The sequence below is a fragment of the Pseudoliparis swirei genome, chromosome 19 (genome assembly GCF_029220125.1).
Source record: "Pseudoliparis swirei isolate HS2019 ecotype Mariana Trench chromosome 19, NWPU_hadal_v1, whole genome shotgun sequence".
NCBI classification, from domain to species: domain Eukaryota; kingdom Metazoa; phylum Chordata; class Actinopteri; order Perciformes; family Liparidae; genus Pseudoliparis; species Pseudoliparis swirei.
Window position 1 is genome coordinate 21,364,428 of NC_079406.1, and position 19,532 is coordinate 21,383,959.

Here is a 19,532-nt window from a genome sequence, read left to right on the forward strand (position 1 = left end):
ACATATCTTTAAAATAATTGCATGGGTAATGCTTATTGCAAAAATGTTGGTTATTGGAGTGAGAAACAAAAATTGTGTCAATTTGAAAAAAAGAAAGAACTAAAATGATTAAAGAACAAAAGTGGCTTTGTTTGAAGTGCTGCCCTGTGATCAACATGCCACTCGTCAAAGTAAGTACCGGTTTCAAACCGGGAAAGGCAGAAAGAGGCCACAACAGAACGAATCAGAAAATAAATGTGTGACAGTGGGAAGGCGTAGACCACCAGATGCCACTTCATGATGCAAATTGCAGACTGGATTCATCACAGGATTAACTACAAACATATATCAAGCCCACTATTTCTCTACTCGCTCTATCTGAAGACAAGTGGGTGACAGAGGAGGTTAGTTATAGGGGCAGAGTCAGGGCTGGAGGACTGTGAGTGATGGAGACTTTGATATATTGTTTCAGGAAAGGGAGACATAGGTAATCTAAACCATATGCTGGGTGGAGATGAGGCTTATCACGTAATTTGACACGTCATTCTTAAATGAACAAAACAATGCCTCTAAAATCAGGACAGGAGCCAGATATAGTTAATGAACTACATTAACGTGTACGTTGAAAAACAGTATCTTGGAGGAAAAATAGCAGGCATTCATTTCTAAATTTTAGTAAAGCACATTTGCATCACACATTATGGAAAAAAACTGTAGAGGCCAAAAACGGCGTGTATGCCGACAGTAAATCAGAGTTTGACACTTGGGGTCCAGAACCAGCTCTTGCGTGTCCCGGTACACCAGTGGTGTTGTGTTTTGGCCACAGCCAACCATGCATTTCCTTGCTTCATTTAACTTCATTATGAAGGCATGAACTGCTACACATTCTCAGATTGGGACAAAGCCTATGTGAGGGTCCCAACAGCCCACTGGCACTCTCTACACGACCACTACCAATCTACCACTGGCCCTGACCATTTAATCGTGTATGCATATGCATGAAAAGAAATGTCTGTCACTCTGTCACCCCCCACTCACACCCCTCATTCCCCTGGTGAGGTGGTGGGGGTAAGTGCCTATAGACGAGGCCTGTGTTTATAGTTGTGCCCCTAGACCCTGCCCTCTCTGACACACCCACCAATCACAGATCCAGCCTTCCTCTCCATCAGGTGCACTCTACCATGATGTTGTTTCTTTTATATAAGGGGGCCTCATTTCAAATTCACATGGGATGTTCTCCCAAATCTGGGAGCATGTGGCCCTGAAACCATAAGAATCAGGATGTATACAGTACATATGTTGGCAGTGCAAGAATAGTTTTCGGTGATTTCGGGTCTTGGCTTGCTGAAAATACATTGAGATGCCGTTGCTATGGGTTATGTTGAGATGAAGCCCGAGCCATGAGGCAGGTTCAACCATTAGCGTGGCTCATGCGACGGCAACGAGAAGCTAGCGAGTAGGTCAAACTGCTGAATTAATTACAGCTCTGCCCAATGAGAGGCTCTGGGCCGATATATTGTTGTGCTAAGTTAAAAAGGCTCCTATTCATAGCATGTGGTAACTGCTTCTGTGAGGAGTGTTTTGGCCTGGTCCTCGGGGTCCCAATAGCGTCTCTCTTTTTCACCCACTCCCATCTCTTGAGGGACAGATGCATTGATTTGCTCATTAGGGGAAGTACCAGGCAGGATTTTCCTTCACCCTTTCTTCTCCTCATTGAGTGCCACTCAGCGGAGGGGTGTGGCTGGCCTCTCTCCCCGACTGCACATCGTGAAAAACAGAAATAGAGGCAAGCGGCAGTTGAGAAAAGGGGGATTGGGCAGCGGCTAGGCGATAAGAAGACTTGTTGCATATTCATCAGCAAATCAAAAATCACTGATTCCAAGGCTGCTCTGCAGGCCTGGTCGAGAAGTGGCTCTGGGCTGGAGGGGTGGGGGGAGAATGACATTTGTCCTCGACAATGCGAGTCCTGATACTCTTAAGCTTAGTGCCGCAAAACTGCCAATAGAATTCATACACAAAGCAAGCAAAGAATGAAGAGGGACATAAAGAAGTAGCTGATAAATATGCTGGAAATATGTGAAGCTGCAAACACAAGCAGTCTCACAATGCCAGGCACGTCCTTTGTGTCATTCAGCGCGCAATGGTCGGCAAGCTTTGCTCTGCAGCTCCGAGCCGTCCACTACGCTGGGCCGCACTGAATGAGCTTTCATGTAATTGCCTCATAAATGCCACTTGTCCATCGGCCCCCTCTGGACGCACCCTGGCATTGTGTCAATCAAACACGAGTGGCCAGCTGGATGGGTCATTTGAATTAAGTTGCTATGGCTTCCTTTGGAAAAGTCTCTGAGCTTGGATGGGGCTGAATCCAATTATTTACACTCCTGTTCTTGAGTTAATGGTGCAATTTGTAGCAACGTTGGAAATATGAATTCTGCTTGAGGTTCGTTATATTTAAGTGATTATAACCGCCTTTTAACATTAGATATAGTCATGTTTCAAGCGTGATCAATGGTTGAAGTGTTCTCTAACCGATTAGGAAAAGGAATGCAAACCATAATCACCAGCATGAGGAGAGCCAAAAGAAACGCTGTGAAGCAGTTCCAGCTGTCAGTCAATCATTCACTGGAGGGACAGCCTTACTTTCTGACTCACAATTAACCCTCATAGAAAATCCTGAATGATCATACAACTGTTCCAAGAGCCTCAGACTAAGTTGCGCTCGCATTCAGGTCTTCCACAATAGCAGTAGAATGCTTCACCCTCCTACTCTATCTCTTAAAAACATCCAAAGAAAGAGAGAGAGATGAAAAAGAGGCTTAAACACAGAAACACCCGGTTCTAGTATTCAAATTGTAACACACACTGTACTGTACAATGGTGCGCCGAACAAAAGAGGTTAAAATTCCTGTCAACATCCTTGACTCTCTCCTCGCAAGGTAGCCTGGGAGTCGACGAGCAAAACATGCCAGCTCAAAAGTAAACCTATTAGTGCAACAAATGGAGCTTTTACTCATATCCCGGGCTGGCTGGAGTGTTATATGTCCGTCTTACAAAACAGGGACATTTGAAATATTGAAGCAGCCTAAAAGTGAAAAAATGTCCTATTATCTACTTGGATCCCCTGAAGGAGCGTAGCAGAGGGGGGAGTTATGTTTTCAGAGAGCAACAAAAGGTGTGCTGGAAAGAAGCTTGCCCTGCATACAGAACTAGAGATGTTATGTTTCAATTGTAGGAACAAAACCTGCTTTGAAAAGGGACCTGGTCTGTTTCAAAGAGGAGCTGTGGTTGGACATACACAAAAGAAACGTCTGGAATTTTGAACAGCTACTGATGTGATTGTAGCTTACAGGTCCAGTTACGATTCAGATGAAGGGCAAAGAGTAAACATGAGAATAAAAGAGGGGAATTGAATCTTGAATTGATGTAGAATACCAACATCTGAAGTTTTAGACGACAACTCAAAATAATTTTAACATCGTTAAAAATCGGGATGAAAATGCAGAAATGTCAACATCTGAACACAGTCTGATGTCATGTTTTTGCTGACAGAAAATTAAATTAGCTGCAAATTGAATTTCACTTGGGATCTGCTTTCACAGCTGGTATTTTACCATATCTGGGGAAGGGTATCATGATCAGTTTCAGTTACTATAACTGCATTTCTTTCCCTTCAGGTCACAATAAGCCAGAAGCAGACATGCTGGAATGTAAAAGGTAGTCTACTGATTCTCCATGGTATATAAACTAAAATGAGATCAGAGGTCAAGTGTCACAGAAAGAGGATGAACAGAAGGGAATTTTAAAGGGCTCATATTTCCACGTTATGTGGCGATGATATTTTAAAAACGTATCTGATCCATTTTTTACCACAACATTGCAGGGCCAGGGAGCACTCACCAAATTGTCCCCTTTTCACAGCGCAAATGCGGAGGAAGAGTGTAAACCACTTGCTTTCTATCTCTACTGGGCCTCCTCAAGCCACATACGTAGGGGGTGGGGACTTCAAATGCCTTACTCTTCTTTTGTTCTGGTCGCTCTCATCATGTTCTGTTCTTTATTATGTCCTTACTCGTCTTGTTGTTATATTTAATTTGTATTGTTTGAAAGACTATTCTCTGCATTGTGGCTGATAAAGTTCCTCAAATTAACAAACTAAGTACTGGGGAAATGCCGTGGTATTTAACTTGCGATGAGAGCATAAGTGGAGTATAAGTGTACAGTACAGCAGTCTATCGCCATTAAAACTTCCGGATGTGAAGTGCGGGTAAAAGTCAGCCGTGACTTCTGATTTAGACTTTTTGATGAAAAAAGATTTGGAGCTAAAATGTTGCTGCTCCTGTCAGACAAGTGCAGCGCCGGAAGATCAAAACATCGGAGCACTCCCAATGATAAAGCTGCTGCTGATAGGAAGCACTTAACCTGTCTGGTGATTCTTGGTTATAGCTCTGAACTTGCAATCAGTCCTGGGTCTGGTGTTTGTCCAATGCCATCAAACCTACCGCACACCAGCAGACCGATGTCGGGTGCTACATGTGTGTGGACCTTCCTCACCGTCATCCATTGATACAAAAGAAGAGTGAAGGCGGCTCAGTGTGAGTAGACACACATTTAGATATTTCCTGATCATCACCACAATAAAACTTAAATAATCACAGAGATGACACAACATTAAATGCTTTAATTCATTGTCTTAACCTTTTGACAGATTTCCACTATTTTGTCAAATCATGAAATCTGCAAGATAAGAACAATTGCGAAGATAACGTTTTTTAAACCATTCAGCAAAGAGATTTGGACTATTCCAATACATTTGGACCACATATTGATAGTGAACAAATACTGCAATAATGATTTTTCTATTTTGTACTTTGTTAATACAAATTTCTTGTGACCATAGTTCCGCACTGTAGCACGTCTCACGCCGCTACTCGTGGGTTTCCCCCAAAAGCCCCAAGGATCAGCCAGGCACCATGAGGTTTCGTTGAACGACATTTTATTCACACACAGCCGACCGCAAAACCTGCGCCTCTGCTCACTTCCCCCTGCTCCACCCTCAACTGGGAGCTTTTATGAGGGCGGCCTCGGCTGCTGACTGATTGCCAATCACCAGCAGCCGAGGCCAAATTAGAGACAGCTGCCACACACACAAACCTATCTGGATCTACGGCTGTCAACACAATATTAAATCAATACGGGGGCAGAAAAAGAAATGTCCAGCATTGCTTCACGGTTGTGCAGGTGATCCAGATGGATTAATATTCATCAGATTCATAGCATGGATTCCTGAGAGGCAGACTTTAAGTCAATTAGGTGTAGTTTCCCCTCCATAACAGAGAGTGTGTGTGAGTGTGTCACAACTCAAACTATTCGCCCAGGAGCAACACCAACTGGCAGGTAATGTGAAGGTCCAGTCAACAGAAACACAAACATGGAAACTAAGAAGGAATCGTTGCCTTTACACCTCATCATGCCATGTGGAACCATCTCAATGCTCTGCATTCAGATCAGACCCTTGCGGCACTCTCAGCCTTGAGAGCTCCTTACCTCGATGATGTAGAGGACAATGTTCTTGTAGAAGCAGTACAGGATACACTTGGCTACGCGGTTGTAATTCCAGGCTCCGTGGACAAGCAGCAGATTCTTCAAGTATTTGAACTGTGTGGGAGGAAATGGAGGAAAGACGAATGAATAGCAAAAGTCTGCGTACAGTACACTGTCTAATGGTTCCTCATAATCAGAGATCAGTGCTGGAACACTGAAGCACTTCCAGGAACTTCACCATTACAGACAGCAGCAGGGTTGTCTCATCCCCCAGCACAGAGGACTGATGAGACATTGTGGCCACAGACTCTCACTGACACATTCCAGAAATGTCTAGTAAGAAGATTGTAAGATCATGCTTTGAGTTGCTGAGAATGCAGGAGGTCCTATGGGGGTGTTGGTCTCCAAGGGCTCAGCCTAATAGTTAAATGGCTTTATAATTACACTTCCATTTAGGGGCCGTGGTGAACTTGCAACTTTTGGCTGATAAGTGTGCTTACATTGGAGCAGAACTGTGACCGTTTCATCTTAGTTGCCAGCGAATGATGAATCTACACTGCATCTCTTTGTCATCTAACAAAAGGAAAAGTTCCTTGAATGTCTCTGAAACAAGAGTAAACACAAAGTCTGTTTATTTGAAGGCCTTCTTGTCTTTCAGCATTACCACAGTATTCTTTGATGAAATGACAGCACAGTTTGTCTGACCCCTCAGATGGCCGGATGGAACATCCCTTAACACAAACCTGAGCTGACGACAGATGGAGAGCAGAGGTGCCTCGGCCTAAAGCCGCTTCACTCTCCGCTTCAACAGATAACTTGAGATAAGCTTTCAAGTATTAAATTACTCACTCACTAATAATCAACAGCGGCAAGGAGCTCATCCGACAATCCAGAGCATGAATAGAAGTGTAGCAATAGAAAAGCAAGTTACGCAACTTTCAGGGATTGATTTCAGTTTTCATTAAAATGACGGTTAATGTTCCGTTACGCCAATATATGGAAAACACCACTGGAAATCCGGAGGTTTAATTTAATTTAATGCTGGGACCTAAATGGATTACAAGAGGCCACCTGTCTTTGAAAGACATTCACTTTTGCATGTCATGCAGATTGAAGGGGCACTTAGGACCAAACCAAGTCTCTTGAATGGTAATTGCAAACTGAAACACAGAGAGCGTACTGTGTTTAGTCAACTCTTGGTTTCACATACTCTCGAGCCCCGTGGCTGTAATAGAAACATGATGTACTGAGTGGCGTGTCGTGTAGGAACAGAGCCATGACACAGGAACACCATTGGCTTTTGTTGCTTATGGGTATCTGATATCGATGCAGAGTTTCAGAAAACTAGTTACTCGGATAGAAGAATGTATTTAAGAAAGCGTTTGGTCTGGATATGTTTCCGTATGGTTAAGTTGGGTGTTGGGTGTCACCCGGTGCCTGTTTAACAGGTGTTACTACTCTACTGTACAAGCTAATGCCCGAGCAGACATATGACCTATTGTTCTTTGGAACAATGTGCTAAGCTATCACTTACACATAACAATTGAGATGACAATGACAGGATAGACAATTTGTGGAATCTGACTTTGTGAGGATGCTAAAGAAAATAAATTGATGACAAATGACAAGCACCTGCAGCTTTAAAAAAATGTCTTTATGAAAAATCATTTTTCAACACTGAAAAAGTGTAAAATGTGGTCTTCTCGTCTTATAGTTTTCATTTTTTTTTTTTTTTTAATATTTTATTAGTGTTCAGAATCTCACATACACATATTGAAATTTTTCAGATTCTTTGTATAAAGAGAAGTAAAAAACAAAAAAATAAACACATATGTAAATAAAGAAACAAAAACAATACCAAAGTAACAAAACTATAAATAAATAAAGCAGGGAGAAATCATTTTCTATAGAGTAATATAGTTTTCATTTCATATACATAGTTAAGCTTAAGTATGTGAGTGGAAATGTGTGAATATTTTTGTTCCAACAGAAAGAATGTCTATGGTTTCGAGTTTAATTGTTAAGGTCTATAAGTTTTAAAGATTGTCTTAAATCTTGTATGAATATTATTAGCTGCTAATCAGGATATTAAATCAAACTGTGTGACTGAATCAATTTGCATATTTTTATCCAACCCACTGACGACAGAAGGGACTGCATCAAGTCAAAAGGTACACAAAGATGTCATTACTACTTCATACAGTAAATGGTCATTTCTGCATATCCATCTCTAAATACTATTGAGGAAACAATTGCATTTCCTTGTACTCTCTGCAACAAGACAATACCATTTAAACTAATCTAAATATAGTTAAATCAATGTTGAGTTTTTCTAACTGGGTGTAAACGGCGGTGCTCACCTGGGCAATCGAGTAGTCAGAGGAGTTTGCTGCTTGCAGACCCTCGTTGCCTGAGATTCCCACGCCGACATGAGCGGTCTGGATCATTCCCACGTCGTTGGCGCCGTCACCAATGGCCAGTGTGATCACCTTCACTTGTTTCTTTACCATTTCCACCACCTCTGATTTCTGAAGCGGAGATACTCTAAAACGAATAAATAGGACAGGGAATGTTAAACCACGTTCTACTTTCATTAAATACCCATTTTGTGTGTTCATCAGAAAGAAGTCATGGTCAAATTGGTGCATTCCAGTAAGCCGTTTAATATTCAGAGCAAGACAAAGCAAGACTCAAGAACATATTGTCCAGGAAATCGTATCCCAGTATTGGGCAGTATGATTTGGGTGTGCATAAAATAATATCTATTCCTCAGATCAGCACTTGGCAAAACCTAATGCTCTCTCAACGGAGACAGTGCTGCCAAACTGTGTGAACACCCTAAACATAAACATTGGGGTATTTTATGCATCTGTCTTTGTGGCAAAAAAGAAAAACATCTCAGCTGCAGAGCTTCTGTCATGACTTTGTCACATAATAAGCATTGTTTGATGGTGATGCAGCCAGTGAGGGATTACTCCTGCTGGTTGGACGAGGCAATTGAGAACAAGTGAAGCGCCCAAGCAGCTGCTGTCGTTTGCATAATATATAAATAAATAAATGAAAAATGATTATTATTATTCTAATCTCCAATCTCAGCGTGTACATTCTTCAGAGTTGTCATAGGTCAAGGTGGCCTTCATCACTCGTCTGCAACTCTTTCTGGACAGACTGCTCTCTGCAGATTGACAGATGTGCCATTTTCTGATTCAACTGTTCTCTGAAGGCTTTTCAAATCACCATTCGGCTGAGTTGTTTGAGTGTTTCTTTGTTTTATGTCACCGGTCTGACACGGCTGAAGTTGTATCTGCCATATACAGGTGTTTTGACACTACAATCAATTGCAACGCCTCGACTACACACAGGGGATCTCCATTTATTTAATAATGTGATCTCCAGAACCAATCAACTGCACGAGTGACGAGGACAGCATGGGGAACTAGGCCCTACCACTATAAAGACCCCTTTTATATTCTGGGAGATGCATTGCCCCAGTCTCCTGCCTTCTCCCTCCTCAAGAAGAGACCCTGCAAGAGCTTTCTGACCAGGTCAGTTTGGTGAAGCCAATCACACAGTGATGGTTGTGACATCTCATAACTCTTCCTTTACAAGACTTCAAACTTCACTTTATGTCCTTACTGACAGCAACGCCTGTAGCCTCCTTCTGCCGAGAGTCTCCAGAGATGATGTCGTGAACCGCACGTCTGTCTTAAGCTGTGAAACCGTTTATGTTCCCCGTGGTTTAAAGGGCCTCATTCATCTCGCGGTGTCTCTTAGTGCCCAAAGAGTGTGCACAAGGCAAAGGCAGGTAGTCGCATAGGAAACATTTTTTTATGTAATCCGCAGAGTTATAAGGTTTGCTGTTGTTCAGAAAACATGGTGCTGAGTTCTGGCCCCAGAGCCCGTCATGGTTGCTTGAGTACTTAAGTGCTTCCTAGTATTTATGTGGCCTGGGCAGGTCAACAGTGTACCTGCATAATGTTGAAAGTTACCGTTTATATTTATAACTATTATGCTTTTTGAACTGCTGCCATAAAATACCCAAAGACCTTTGTGGCAAAGACATAATACTTTGTAGTTTAACCATAAAGTTTTTTATTTTATTGAAGTCATTTTAAAGTAAAAACATTACTCAATTTCAGCTTCTCAATTGTTAGAATTTGTTTAATTTCTGTTTTATATCATTGTAAAATTATCTCTGGGTTTGGGGCTATCGGGCTGACAAAATTTGCAACTATATAACTTCATAAAAATAGAGTAAGAAATGTACAGTTTTTTAATCTGCTGCATTAAAGTGGATACTTGAGAGTTGGTTGAGTACTGGACAGTATTCAAGCGCACATTTGGTGTAATTTTTTGTGCAGAAACAGATCCGGTGCCTAAAATCTTGCAATTTATTGTCTCTGGTTCATTTGACTGTTTCAGGAGTAAATCTTACCTGCAGCATATGACAGATTTACAAGACAGGGCGAGGTCCAGGAAGTACTGTCGCACTCCGAATGAGAGGGCGTATTTGAGAGTCTTCCCGTCAATAATGAGAGCAAAGTCGTTCTCCTTGAAGAGGGCATCTCCCAGCATTCCACAGTGATGGCTGAGCGTTTCCCTTGTTCTCTGTGTGATGGAAAAACACATTGTGAACATTATTTTAATAAGTGTAATTAGTCATTAGAATCTCACACCTATGATGCTGTAGCTGCGCGAGGCGATATGTACTGATATTTGATAAAGTTAGGCATTTTTGTCCTGGTGGACTAGTTTCCAAGAATCTCCTGTATATATATATAAATATATATATATATATGTATAGAATAATAATATTATATATATTATTATTAATGACTAATTTGTTAAAATCATGAATATTTATTGTAATAATACCATCTATTATCCAGGCAAAATTAAGTTGCACATCAAAATGTATAATGTTTGTAAAGTAAAGGAGATTTTTATGGATATAAACTTTTGAACATATACAGTATTCTGTGTTTCAATCGCAAAATGTTAATGGTGACCTTTATATTAAGATTGTCAATGTCCATCGAGTCTCTTCTTCACATTTGAGTTTTAAAAAATGAAATTTCTAGCAGCTGCTCTTGATATTTAAGATATTCATTATGTTTCTCATGCTCATAACACTTTGACTGTGGCTATAAGGTGACAACATAGACGGGTTCTGAGAATGGATTATGTTTGCTTATACAGCATATACAGCTATGATGATGAGTGATGACGAAAAGCCTTAAATATGAGACGGACAAGAGGATTTACTGTCCTGCTAGAGGGACATGTGGAATGGGTTGCTAAAGTGGTGAGATCATCATTATACTCATCATTCAATCATCTTCCCCACATATGGTGAAGCCATTAGGAAACAGAACCAATTTCTGTGTGCAACCATTTTCTGTGAGATGTATATTTTCAATCAAAATATAAAATTACTCCAAAAGACCTGGTATAGAAATTCTCGCAATCAAATAATTTAACGGCTAAATGGCGGATATAACGCAATGGCACAAAGCAAGGTGTGAAACATAATGTGTCATGCAGATGCTCAAACAGCTGTAACCATTAAAGAAGTGAGGCCGTTAGCAGTCGTGACGGAGGGAGGGGTCCGGCCTGGCGCTGAGGTCAGATATGTCAAAGCAGTCAGATTGTACCAGGGGGACCAGGCAGCGTTCGCTTGGCATAACAAAACTCTGAAACCCCAGCTTAAAGGAAATATTTGGAGAAAGGGGCTTTACGTTTCACAAAGCGAGAGGAGGAGAGTGAGAGACACGCAGAGCAAGAGATGATGGATTAACAGAGGAGAGAAACTGAGCAAGAGGATACAAGCAGAAAGCAGCTGCGAGGACTTAACCATCCCTGATGGGGTCTGCAAAACAGCATGAGATGGCGAGCAGTGGGCAGGCGTGCGTGTGTGTGTGTGTGTGTGTGTGTGTGTGTGTGTGTATTAGAGAGAACCACAGGTCAGGTTGTGATGTCGGTATTTAACCGCAGAGCAAAAATCCCAGAGTGATTTTAGATTACATCTCAGTGTGAGTGCATGTGTGTGTGCTTTGTATATGCCAGCACACCGTATGCATGAGAAATAGTTCACTTTGTTTGGGGCCCAACCTCTTCATCACACGAGGCGAGAAGCAAAGTTGACCATTTCCCTCACGTGGGGCGGCCACTTCTGCCCTAATTTCCACTGAGGAGTTTTAGCACTAATGCTACAGGTCTCCTCCTAAAGCCTCTTTGTTATGGCTATTATGGTCACTTTAGCCCATGTGACGAGCTAGTGTTTGGCTTTGGAATTGGTACGCGCCGTCCATTCACAAATCCACGAGAACTTCCCATAAAGACTGAGCGCTCTTGTTGATATAGACCCTTGAGTGATATAGCCAACAGGACGTGACACTCATGATGTGGAATCTGGACGTTTGTATGGATGTAACGTCATCATAGTCCATCTTAGACTTGGAGCCACCCACAGAGGGGACCTTCCTCCTCAGAAGTGTGTGGACACATGCCTTTCTGTCACTTTAATGGCCTGCGTCGCACTGAGAGGACACCGAAATGTGCGTTTGTTCTTTTCAATCCAACTTTCCCTTGAACTTCAGTCCCCGTTTCTTCATAAAACACAAATAACCTTTTCTAGAGAAAAAATAATAATAATAAGCCTCATTTATCCATGACTGTACTTCATAAGGATGAATAAACTGATGCTCAATAAGCGCCGTTTGCTCTTCACATGATAAAACACGCCAACTGCAAGACAAAGCTGTTCAAAATGACCGTATCCTACCTTTGAGACCAAGTTTCACTTTGGGAATTTCACTTCTCGTAAGATTTAGTACAGAGGATGTTGAAAACCTGGTCCTCCCTTTGCTAAACATTTCTAAACACAGCAAAGAGGGAAGACATGCTCCAATTACGCTCTTTCGCAGCACAAGAGCACTCGCAGCGGCCAGCCCTGCTGCCTGGTCCTCCTCCCTGTGCCTCCTCACTCTTCCCCCTTTGCGTTTTAACAAACCGCCTTATGTAAGCATCTGTTCAACCACAGGGGAACGAGAGCTGACATTTCAAAGCGCCCGTCCGCGTGCTTTGTGAATGCACCGACCCCAAATTTCTACCTCGACTTCATTTATCTTGCTTAACGACTGGGTGACAGGGTGAAGGCCGTCCGTCATCACCCCCCCACCCCCCCGCTGCTGCTGCTGCTGCTCTCCCCTCACCCACTTCTTCTCACCATTCCTTCGCGCCTGTACAACAAACTAAACCCAGTCGGGTTTCGCCTCCATCTGTGGCCTCCTCTGCCTCGTCTTCACCTGCTGGAAGTGCAGGGACTTGCCCTTTTCAATCTCAGAAACAACAGACAAGGCTCTCCTGCCGGGGGGGTCAACCGACTTCTCTGCTGGGTGTTAAAGGCAGATTTGTGATGTGTGGGTGCTCCGAGTGTGGAAGGCTCCCTGTGGCTTCAACCTTTCAGGTTCCAGACAGTCTTTTTCACAGGGATTGGGTGATGAGATCAGGGGCTCAAGGATGTCATCACAATGTCATATTCTTAACCTCAAGATCAAAACAACGAAACTACTAAAAGTACATTTTATTCATTTGTATTGATCGATTATTACTCTCGACCTCTAATGCATCTTTGCTGCTAATGTAGGAAACACAGACATGCTTAGCAGAGAATGTACCAAGAGGACATGGGACATGCTGAAGATACATAAACAAGCTGTTCTGAAAACACTGGAAGATGCATGCATGGTTTGTTTTTAACATTGGAAATTAATTGATTCAATAACAAAAAAAAGGGTTGTGTGTAGATTAGAAAAACAAAAAGGAAGTTTTTCTGGATAAGAATAATGCAACAAAACTCACATCAAGAGTGTCCTCATTGATCACCAGCATGCCCATGTTCTTGGTGAGTAGTTTGCAGGAATGTCCTACAAAAAACAAGAAAATTAAATTGTACAATTTTATAGAGCAAAATTAGAAGACTTGAAAAAAAAGAAACACCCACACACACACACACACAAAAGTGGGACTACAATATGTGGCAACATTTTTAGGGACACCAATTAAACTGTTACAGCTCAGAGCCCGTGTCTCGGGACATGACTAATGAGTTTGGTTTACAAGAGTTAGTCAGTTTCCTGTTTTAACAGGCAGTTACAACTCTGAGTTACCAAACATGGCTCTCTGGGGAGCGTCCCCGCAGCTCTTGGCCGGGACAGATGCTCAGGGTCACCAGCAAGGTGGTAGAGGGAGCCTCTCATTGGGGAAAACAGAAATGTTTCACGAAGCGAGACTGTAGCCTTCAGTTTAAACCTGTGGCAGTACGAAGAGGCTGCCATCTGTGGCATCACCACATGAATATTTGTGGGCTCCAACACTTTGCTTCTGTCTGGAAAGAGATTTTAGTTTCTTTAAGGCGGTTACCACAAAGCCCATGTTTTGTGAATACATGGGTGGCATTTTCTGTGAGGGAAACTTTGATAAGATTATGCACAAAACACACAAAAACAGCCAGTCAAACACAATGATGCACACACGGTCCACGCAGAGGGGGCCTTGCATGAGGAAATGAGAGGGTTGCACCTCCAGAGTCAAAACCAAACACGGTTGGGGGCTGCGTCTGGCAGATTGTTTTCTTAAGTGCAAAGGTGCAAACGTCCAAAAATGTGCCAATGTGAGGAAAATGTCTCCCCATCTCAACACTGTCCCTCCTTCCTCCCCCCTTCCCAGTTCCTGCCGCAGCCCTTCCGTTTAATGTGTTTACCTTAAGCTCATTTGGCTGCGGCCAAACTGCTCTTTTTTTATTTCACCAGAGAACGTTGGATTCCTGGCCTTTCTTCCATCTCAGGCGGAACTGAACTTCTCCCACAGGACTCGAGGAATGTGTAACAGGGACACTCGAGTCACGGGAACTTCAATTGTTGCAACGGGAGCAACAATTACAGTAAAAGATGCAATGTTTAGCTACAGGAGGAACTCTAGATGTTGGGAGGAAGAAAGAATGGGGACCTGATAATAGTGATTGTAAAAAGGTGAAGCAGTTGGGATGGTAGATCTTTACGGCTTCAGATAAAACGGATCTGCCGTGCTTCAATTTAGGTAACTTGTGAAATTGAGTGACCTTCACTGTATTTAAGCTCAATATCCTGAGCCAAGTGTGGCGTTTGGGTGGGTCAGGCCACCTTGAAACACCCAAATGTGATGGGCCAAATTCATCAGTCAAATGCGGCAAAACTTGCACAATTAACCCGGGCAATGGGGATCGTCTTTCACAGAGGAAAATAGTAAAAAAACAAAGTCAATATTGAGCAGAGATTTTACAGAGAAACATAGTTAAACGGCGGTCCTGTAAAAATACTTCTAGTGAGCATGTGCTTCTGCGGAGCTCCCTTACACATCTGGGCAAGGTGGGCACAAAGGGCCGATTCAGTCAGGCCACAGTGTTGGGTATAGAGCCACAAACGTAATACTTTTGATATCTATCTTTCTGGGCTGCGCGTTTAAATGTGGTCTATATTCAAGGTAGATCCATTTGTAGTATTTAGCCAGATCTAAGAGCTGCAATACCAGCGTCAATTACGGAAACTGGATTGGTGAACTAGTGGACCAGAAATATTCACTCATTCACCTCTCTGATAACATCTGCGAGGCTAAAACCTCTGGAGGAACCAGATATCCGAGAGCTTGTGTACATATGCGATGTTATTTATTTTGTGTCAGTGCAGTGTGCTCATACATCATCTGGCCTTCTGCGACCGATGCTTTTGCTAGATATGTGTGACGCAGCTTTCATTACATTCAGCTTGTCAGTTGTTTGTCTTGCTGGGTGTAGAACGACCACAGGACTGACTGGAGTACCTGTAAGAGGCTGGCGTGCAATTCATCACAACGCAGATCAGGTTCGCCAGTGACTTTCCACTTGGTTTGAGACAGAGTGCTCAAGCAGGGCATGTCGTGGTGCAGGCGGTGTTTAATGCTAATTATTTTACATTAAAAAGGGGCACTACCCGACTTTAAAACACCACGCTATACATGAAGTACAGTTCACAGATCACGAGGAGTAAATCTTGGTTTAGCTGTGAGACTTTAACTTGCTTTACCGTCTGGAGGTGTGGGGTTTGACTGAAGTGGGCATTTAGGAGGCAGGAGGGTTCTAATAATTATGCAATTGAGTCGTACTGTGGACGTGTAGGATCCAGTATTTTTGGAGCGTACTACAAACAAACAAAAAGATCCGGATATCTTGGCCACTCGTGAGTCTCCTAACTTTGCACGTCTGCCTCTTACCAATGTTAATGGCTGTTTCCTGTTTGTCCCCCGTCAGGATCCAGATCTTGATGTCCGCTTTCATCAAAGTCTCAATGGTCTCAGGCACCTTATCCTGGAGCTTGTCCTCTATCGCTGTGGCCCCGAGCAGCTGCAGGTTCTACACCAGAAATGAGGAAAAGACAAAAATAAATGGTCTATTAAAAAAATAGAAAGTCAGCAAGTCACAACAAAGGAAGGCCTTTAAAACGTCATGTGTCAGAGAAACATGCGAGCCGGGATTGTGTCACTCACTCAGGCGTGTTATTCCCTTCATCAGCTGCTTTTGTTTTTCACCCAGAAAAACCACCACAGGCTTGTAAGAATTGGGAGAAGTCACTGTGTGTGTGTGTGTGTGTGTGTGTAGACACAATCTCTCCCACAAGAAATCACCCACAGACCACTGTGGGTGATTTTCCCAGGAACCTCTGTGGTTGTTTGGGGCTGGTTGTGAGCTCATATGGTACCGTCACAGGGCCAACGATTTGACAAGACCCAGAGGTTGATTGGAGACAGGAGCCAGCAACAGAGGAAAGGCAGGGGAAGCTCTTTAAGTTGTGACCTGAGCCCGACTGCCTCTACATCTGTAGCTCTGTCCTCTCTAATCATCTTTTCATTTTACCACACAGCATGGAAAACTGTGCCTGGGGCAGAACATGACTACAGCTGATGAGTCCTCATTTGCCGGTTCCATGTGAATTCTTCTGTTGTTCCTGTGGTTGTTGTTCAAGGTACTCTTTTTGGATCCCGATCCAAGAACTTCTTGATCCAAGAACCTCTTGGATCAGGATTTCAAGCCCCAAGCCAGTTATTGGTCCATAACACCAGTGAATAGCCAAATGCCGGTAGATTGTAAAAGTATAATCTGAGTGTTTGTTCAACTTGTTTAAGAGTAGGAGACGTTAGAACTTTGCAAAATGAGGCTGCTGTTTAGGAGACGAGCAGTTAATATCTGTTGCATTGAACACTGGCCTCCTGATGGTCTTTAGGAGTAGTTGGTTGAGCTAAAGGGAAAATAGTCCCAGAAATAATTAATCCAAGCTTAAAGCAATCAGTCAAATTCATAAGAAACGTTTGTGTCCAGGACCGGACCAATTACTGTACATGTACACTTCTAGAACATACTGTAGGGATATGAGTAGGAAACTCTGTTGAAGGATGATTCAGGGAATACGATCACAACACCAATTAATGGAAAACATCAATTATATTACAGGGTAGCAAGCAATTGAAGGATTTGATATCAAAGAATTACTCGAGCTTCACAAGTCAGAACGCAATAATTAAGTGAATGTTCTTTTTATAATTAGGCTGATAAATATGCAACTAATCACATCTTAACATTTTCTTACACAATAAGTGATCACACTGGAGCAATTTGTTTGTGAGGGGATGAAGGAGCAACTTCAGATGACTCATTTCAGAGTGTTGGAATGTCTTTTAGCTTCACTGCAACTCCACTGTGCCCCCGTGTGGCCTTGCTGTGGGCGTGTCTTAACATGGGTGGCCCTAAACACCAATGAACCCCAAACCTTGGCAGCGTCAGTGCCACACTCTGCCCATTAAGCAAAGCACATTAAGTTTTTCCCCCCGAAAGCTTTTATGTTCATTTCATGATTTATTGCCTCCATTTGTTTTGGGCGGCCACGAAGAACACGCCAAGTGGTTGATTTACGACTGTGGCTTCCTGTGTTTGACTAGCGTTTCCACATCGACCAACCTCACAGAAATCTAACTCTACCTGCGAGTGAAACCGCCAATCTCTCACAGAAACACATTTTCACTTTTCCAGGTGTAATTGCAATGACCCCATTAGTTACACAGGAGGCCTCAAGTTTACGCCCAGGCAGATTGATCTGCAAACGAACAGAAGCCTATCAACATCCAGTTTTTAATGGCACCGTGTACATTAAGAAAATGCAATATATAACCAGATAAAGAAAGAGTGCCTCTCACGATGAAATATGTGATGTCGTGACTAGTTTAGGGAACATAGCAGGAAGACGCCCTGGCATCAGGACCTGAAACCACTCAAACGCACCAGGTAAAAAAAAAAATGCAAACCTTCTCTATCAGTTCATAGCTCTCCTCCAGTTTCAGGGATCTGTTCTGCAGGGAAGTGCAGGCTCTGTGGTGGATCTCCAGCCACTGCTGATAGGACGACTCGCTGACGTCCGCCACAGCAAAGCACAGCGTGCGAAGCCCTGGAAGAGGAAAACAGCATCAACACCTGGCTCAAAACATCAGGACATTTTAAAGGGGTAGTTGTCATTTTTTGAAGTGGGGTTGTATGAGGTTGTTATCCATAGTCAGAGTATTACAGACGGAAGATGTCAGTCAGAACGCCACAAGTTTGGAGAGGCAGACCGGAGCACTAGCACAGGAGCAAAGGAATGGACCGTTGTGGACGGGACCTGGATTTTCACTAGATCATGCAAGAATTGCAGGATCACATATCATATGAAAATTCATCTCGTTAGGCGATAACGTAATGCGTTTGTGACGGTGAGCCAGAGCACCGACCAATCAGCGTAATGTGAGGAGCCACTAGAGAGCATTTCTTCATCGACTGAGGAACTAAGAACGACAATAAAGGCTTTTTTCCCATGGAAAATATGTTTTTCATTCTTTTATTGACTGGTTTTGGCAAGAATAAGACTGACGGATGGTTCATCCAATCACCAGCCAAGAATATTTAGAAAGTGCCTGCACTTTTATAAACAGTTTCCAATGACGGCTTCTCATTAGGGTTAGCTGTGGACGAGGGCACAGGCAAAAGCTACTTGCAATATTTCATGATATTCTAAATATAGTGTACATTATTTTAGGTAGCGAAATTGGATGTTGCTGACGTCCCCGTCCACAGCTGTACATTGCTGTGCACCTGTGCTGGAACTCCAGTTTGTTCCATGCAAGCTGTTCTTTACATTTCTGGACACTATGAAACCATATGGCATTTTATACTATATTTGGGGTGATGTCTCACCCACCTACCTGGGCATAAATATATTAAATAATTCCATATATATATATATATATGTATATATGTCTGTACAGTGTATCATATCAGTAATTGTGTTTTAAATATCTAAATAGAATTAAGACTATAAGGTTATCTGTTCAATGTAAATGATATTAAAGAAAGATCAAATATGTGGTTAATAGATCATTCTACTTCTAAGAGGGATAAAGGACGTTATATTTTATTCACACCTCTCCAAATGACAGCGACTGAAGATCTTCACAATCTGTCCCTAATGCTAAATTTAGACTACATCAAATATTCCAAATGACATCATTTTCTGGTGTCTCACAAGGGGGCAGTATGAACACAAAGCAGAGTCTCTGATGTAGTTTCTTTCAGCTCTACTGCATTAGATTAATAATACTTCAACACACTCATATTACTCATATTAGGATTTACTGTTCGACAAGTAATGACGCACATGGATAAGAGCTAAGGGAAAGAAAACGACTTATTCTGCTGCAGTTTATGATTATCAAGTGTGATAATGACAAGACAGAAATGCTGCAAGCGCTTAGATTTGAATGTCCTCAGAGATGTTTCTCTATTGGCAGACAGGGGGCGATGCTTGCTCACTCACCCTCAGTAGCAAACTGTTCCAGGTGCTTCAATGTGATCTCTTTGTACCTCGAGCTGTCTGCCAAGCGGTCATAGATCACTGTGTCCTGAAGGGAAACAAACA

General features: G+C 42.6%; 1 protein-coding gene across 3 annotated transcripts in view; it reads right to left on the bottom strand.

Moving 5' to 3' along the window:
* atp8a1 (ATPase phospholipid transporting 8A1) overlaps window positions 1–19,532 on the bottom strand; it is a 109,300-nt gene that overhangs the window by 25,901 nt on the left and 63,867 nt on the right. For all 3 annotated transcript variants that reach the window (XR_008834566.1, XM_056438710.1, XM_056438709.1), the window contains 7 exons: window positions 19,431–19,515; window positions 17,890–18,029; window positions 15,808–15,946; window positions 13,384–13,448; window positions 9,956–10,128; window positions 7,881–8,064; window positions 5,524–5,634 (listed from right to left, as the gene is read on the bottom strand). Coding sequence is in view for 2 of the 3 variants with exons in the window: in XM_056438710.1 (XP_056294685.1) it covers window positions 5,524–5,634; window positions 7,881–8,064; window positions 9,956–10,128; window positions 13,384–13,448; window positions 15,808–15,946; window positions 17,890–18,029; window positions 19,431–19,515 (897 nt within the window). In the remaining variant the exon portion in view is untranslated. The remainder of the gene's footprint in view (window positions 1–5,523; window positions 5,635–7,880; window positions 8,065–9,955; window positions 10,129–13,383; window positions 13,449–15,807; window positions 15,947–17,889; window positions 18,030–19,430; window positions 19,516–19,532) is intronic.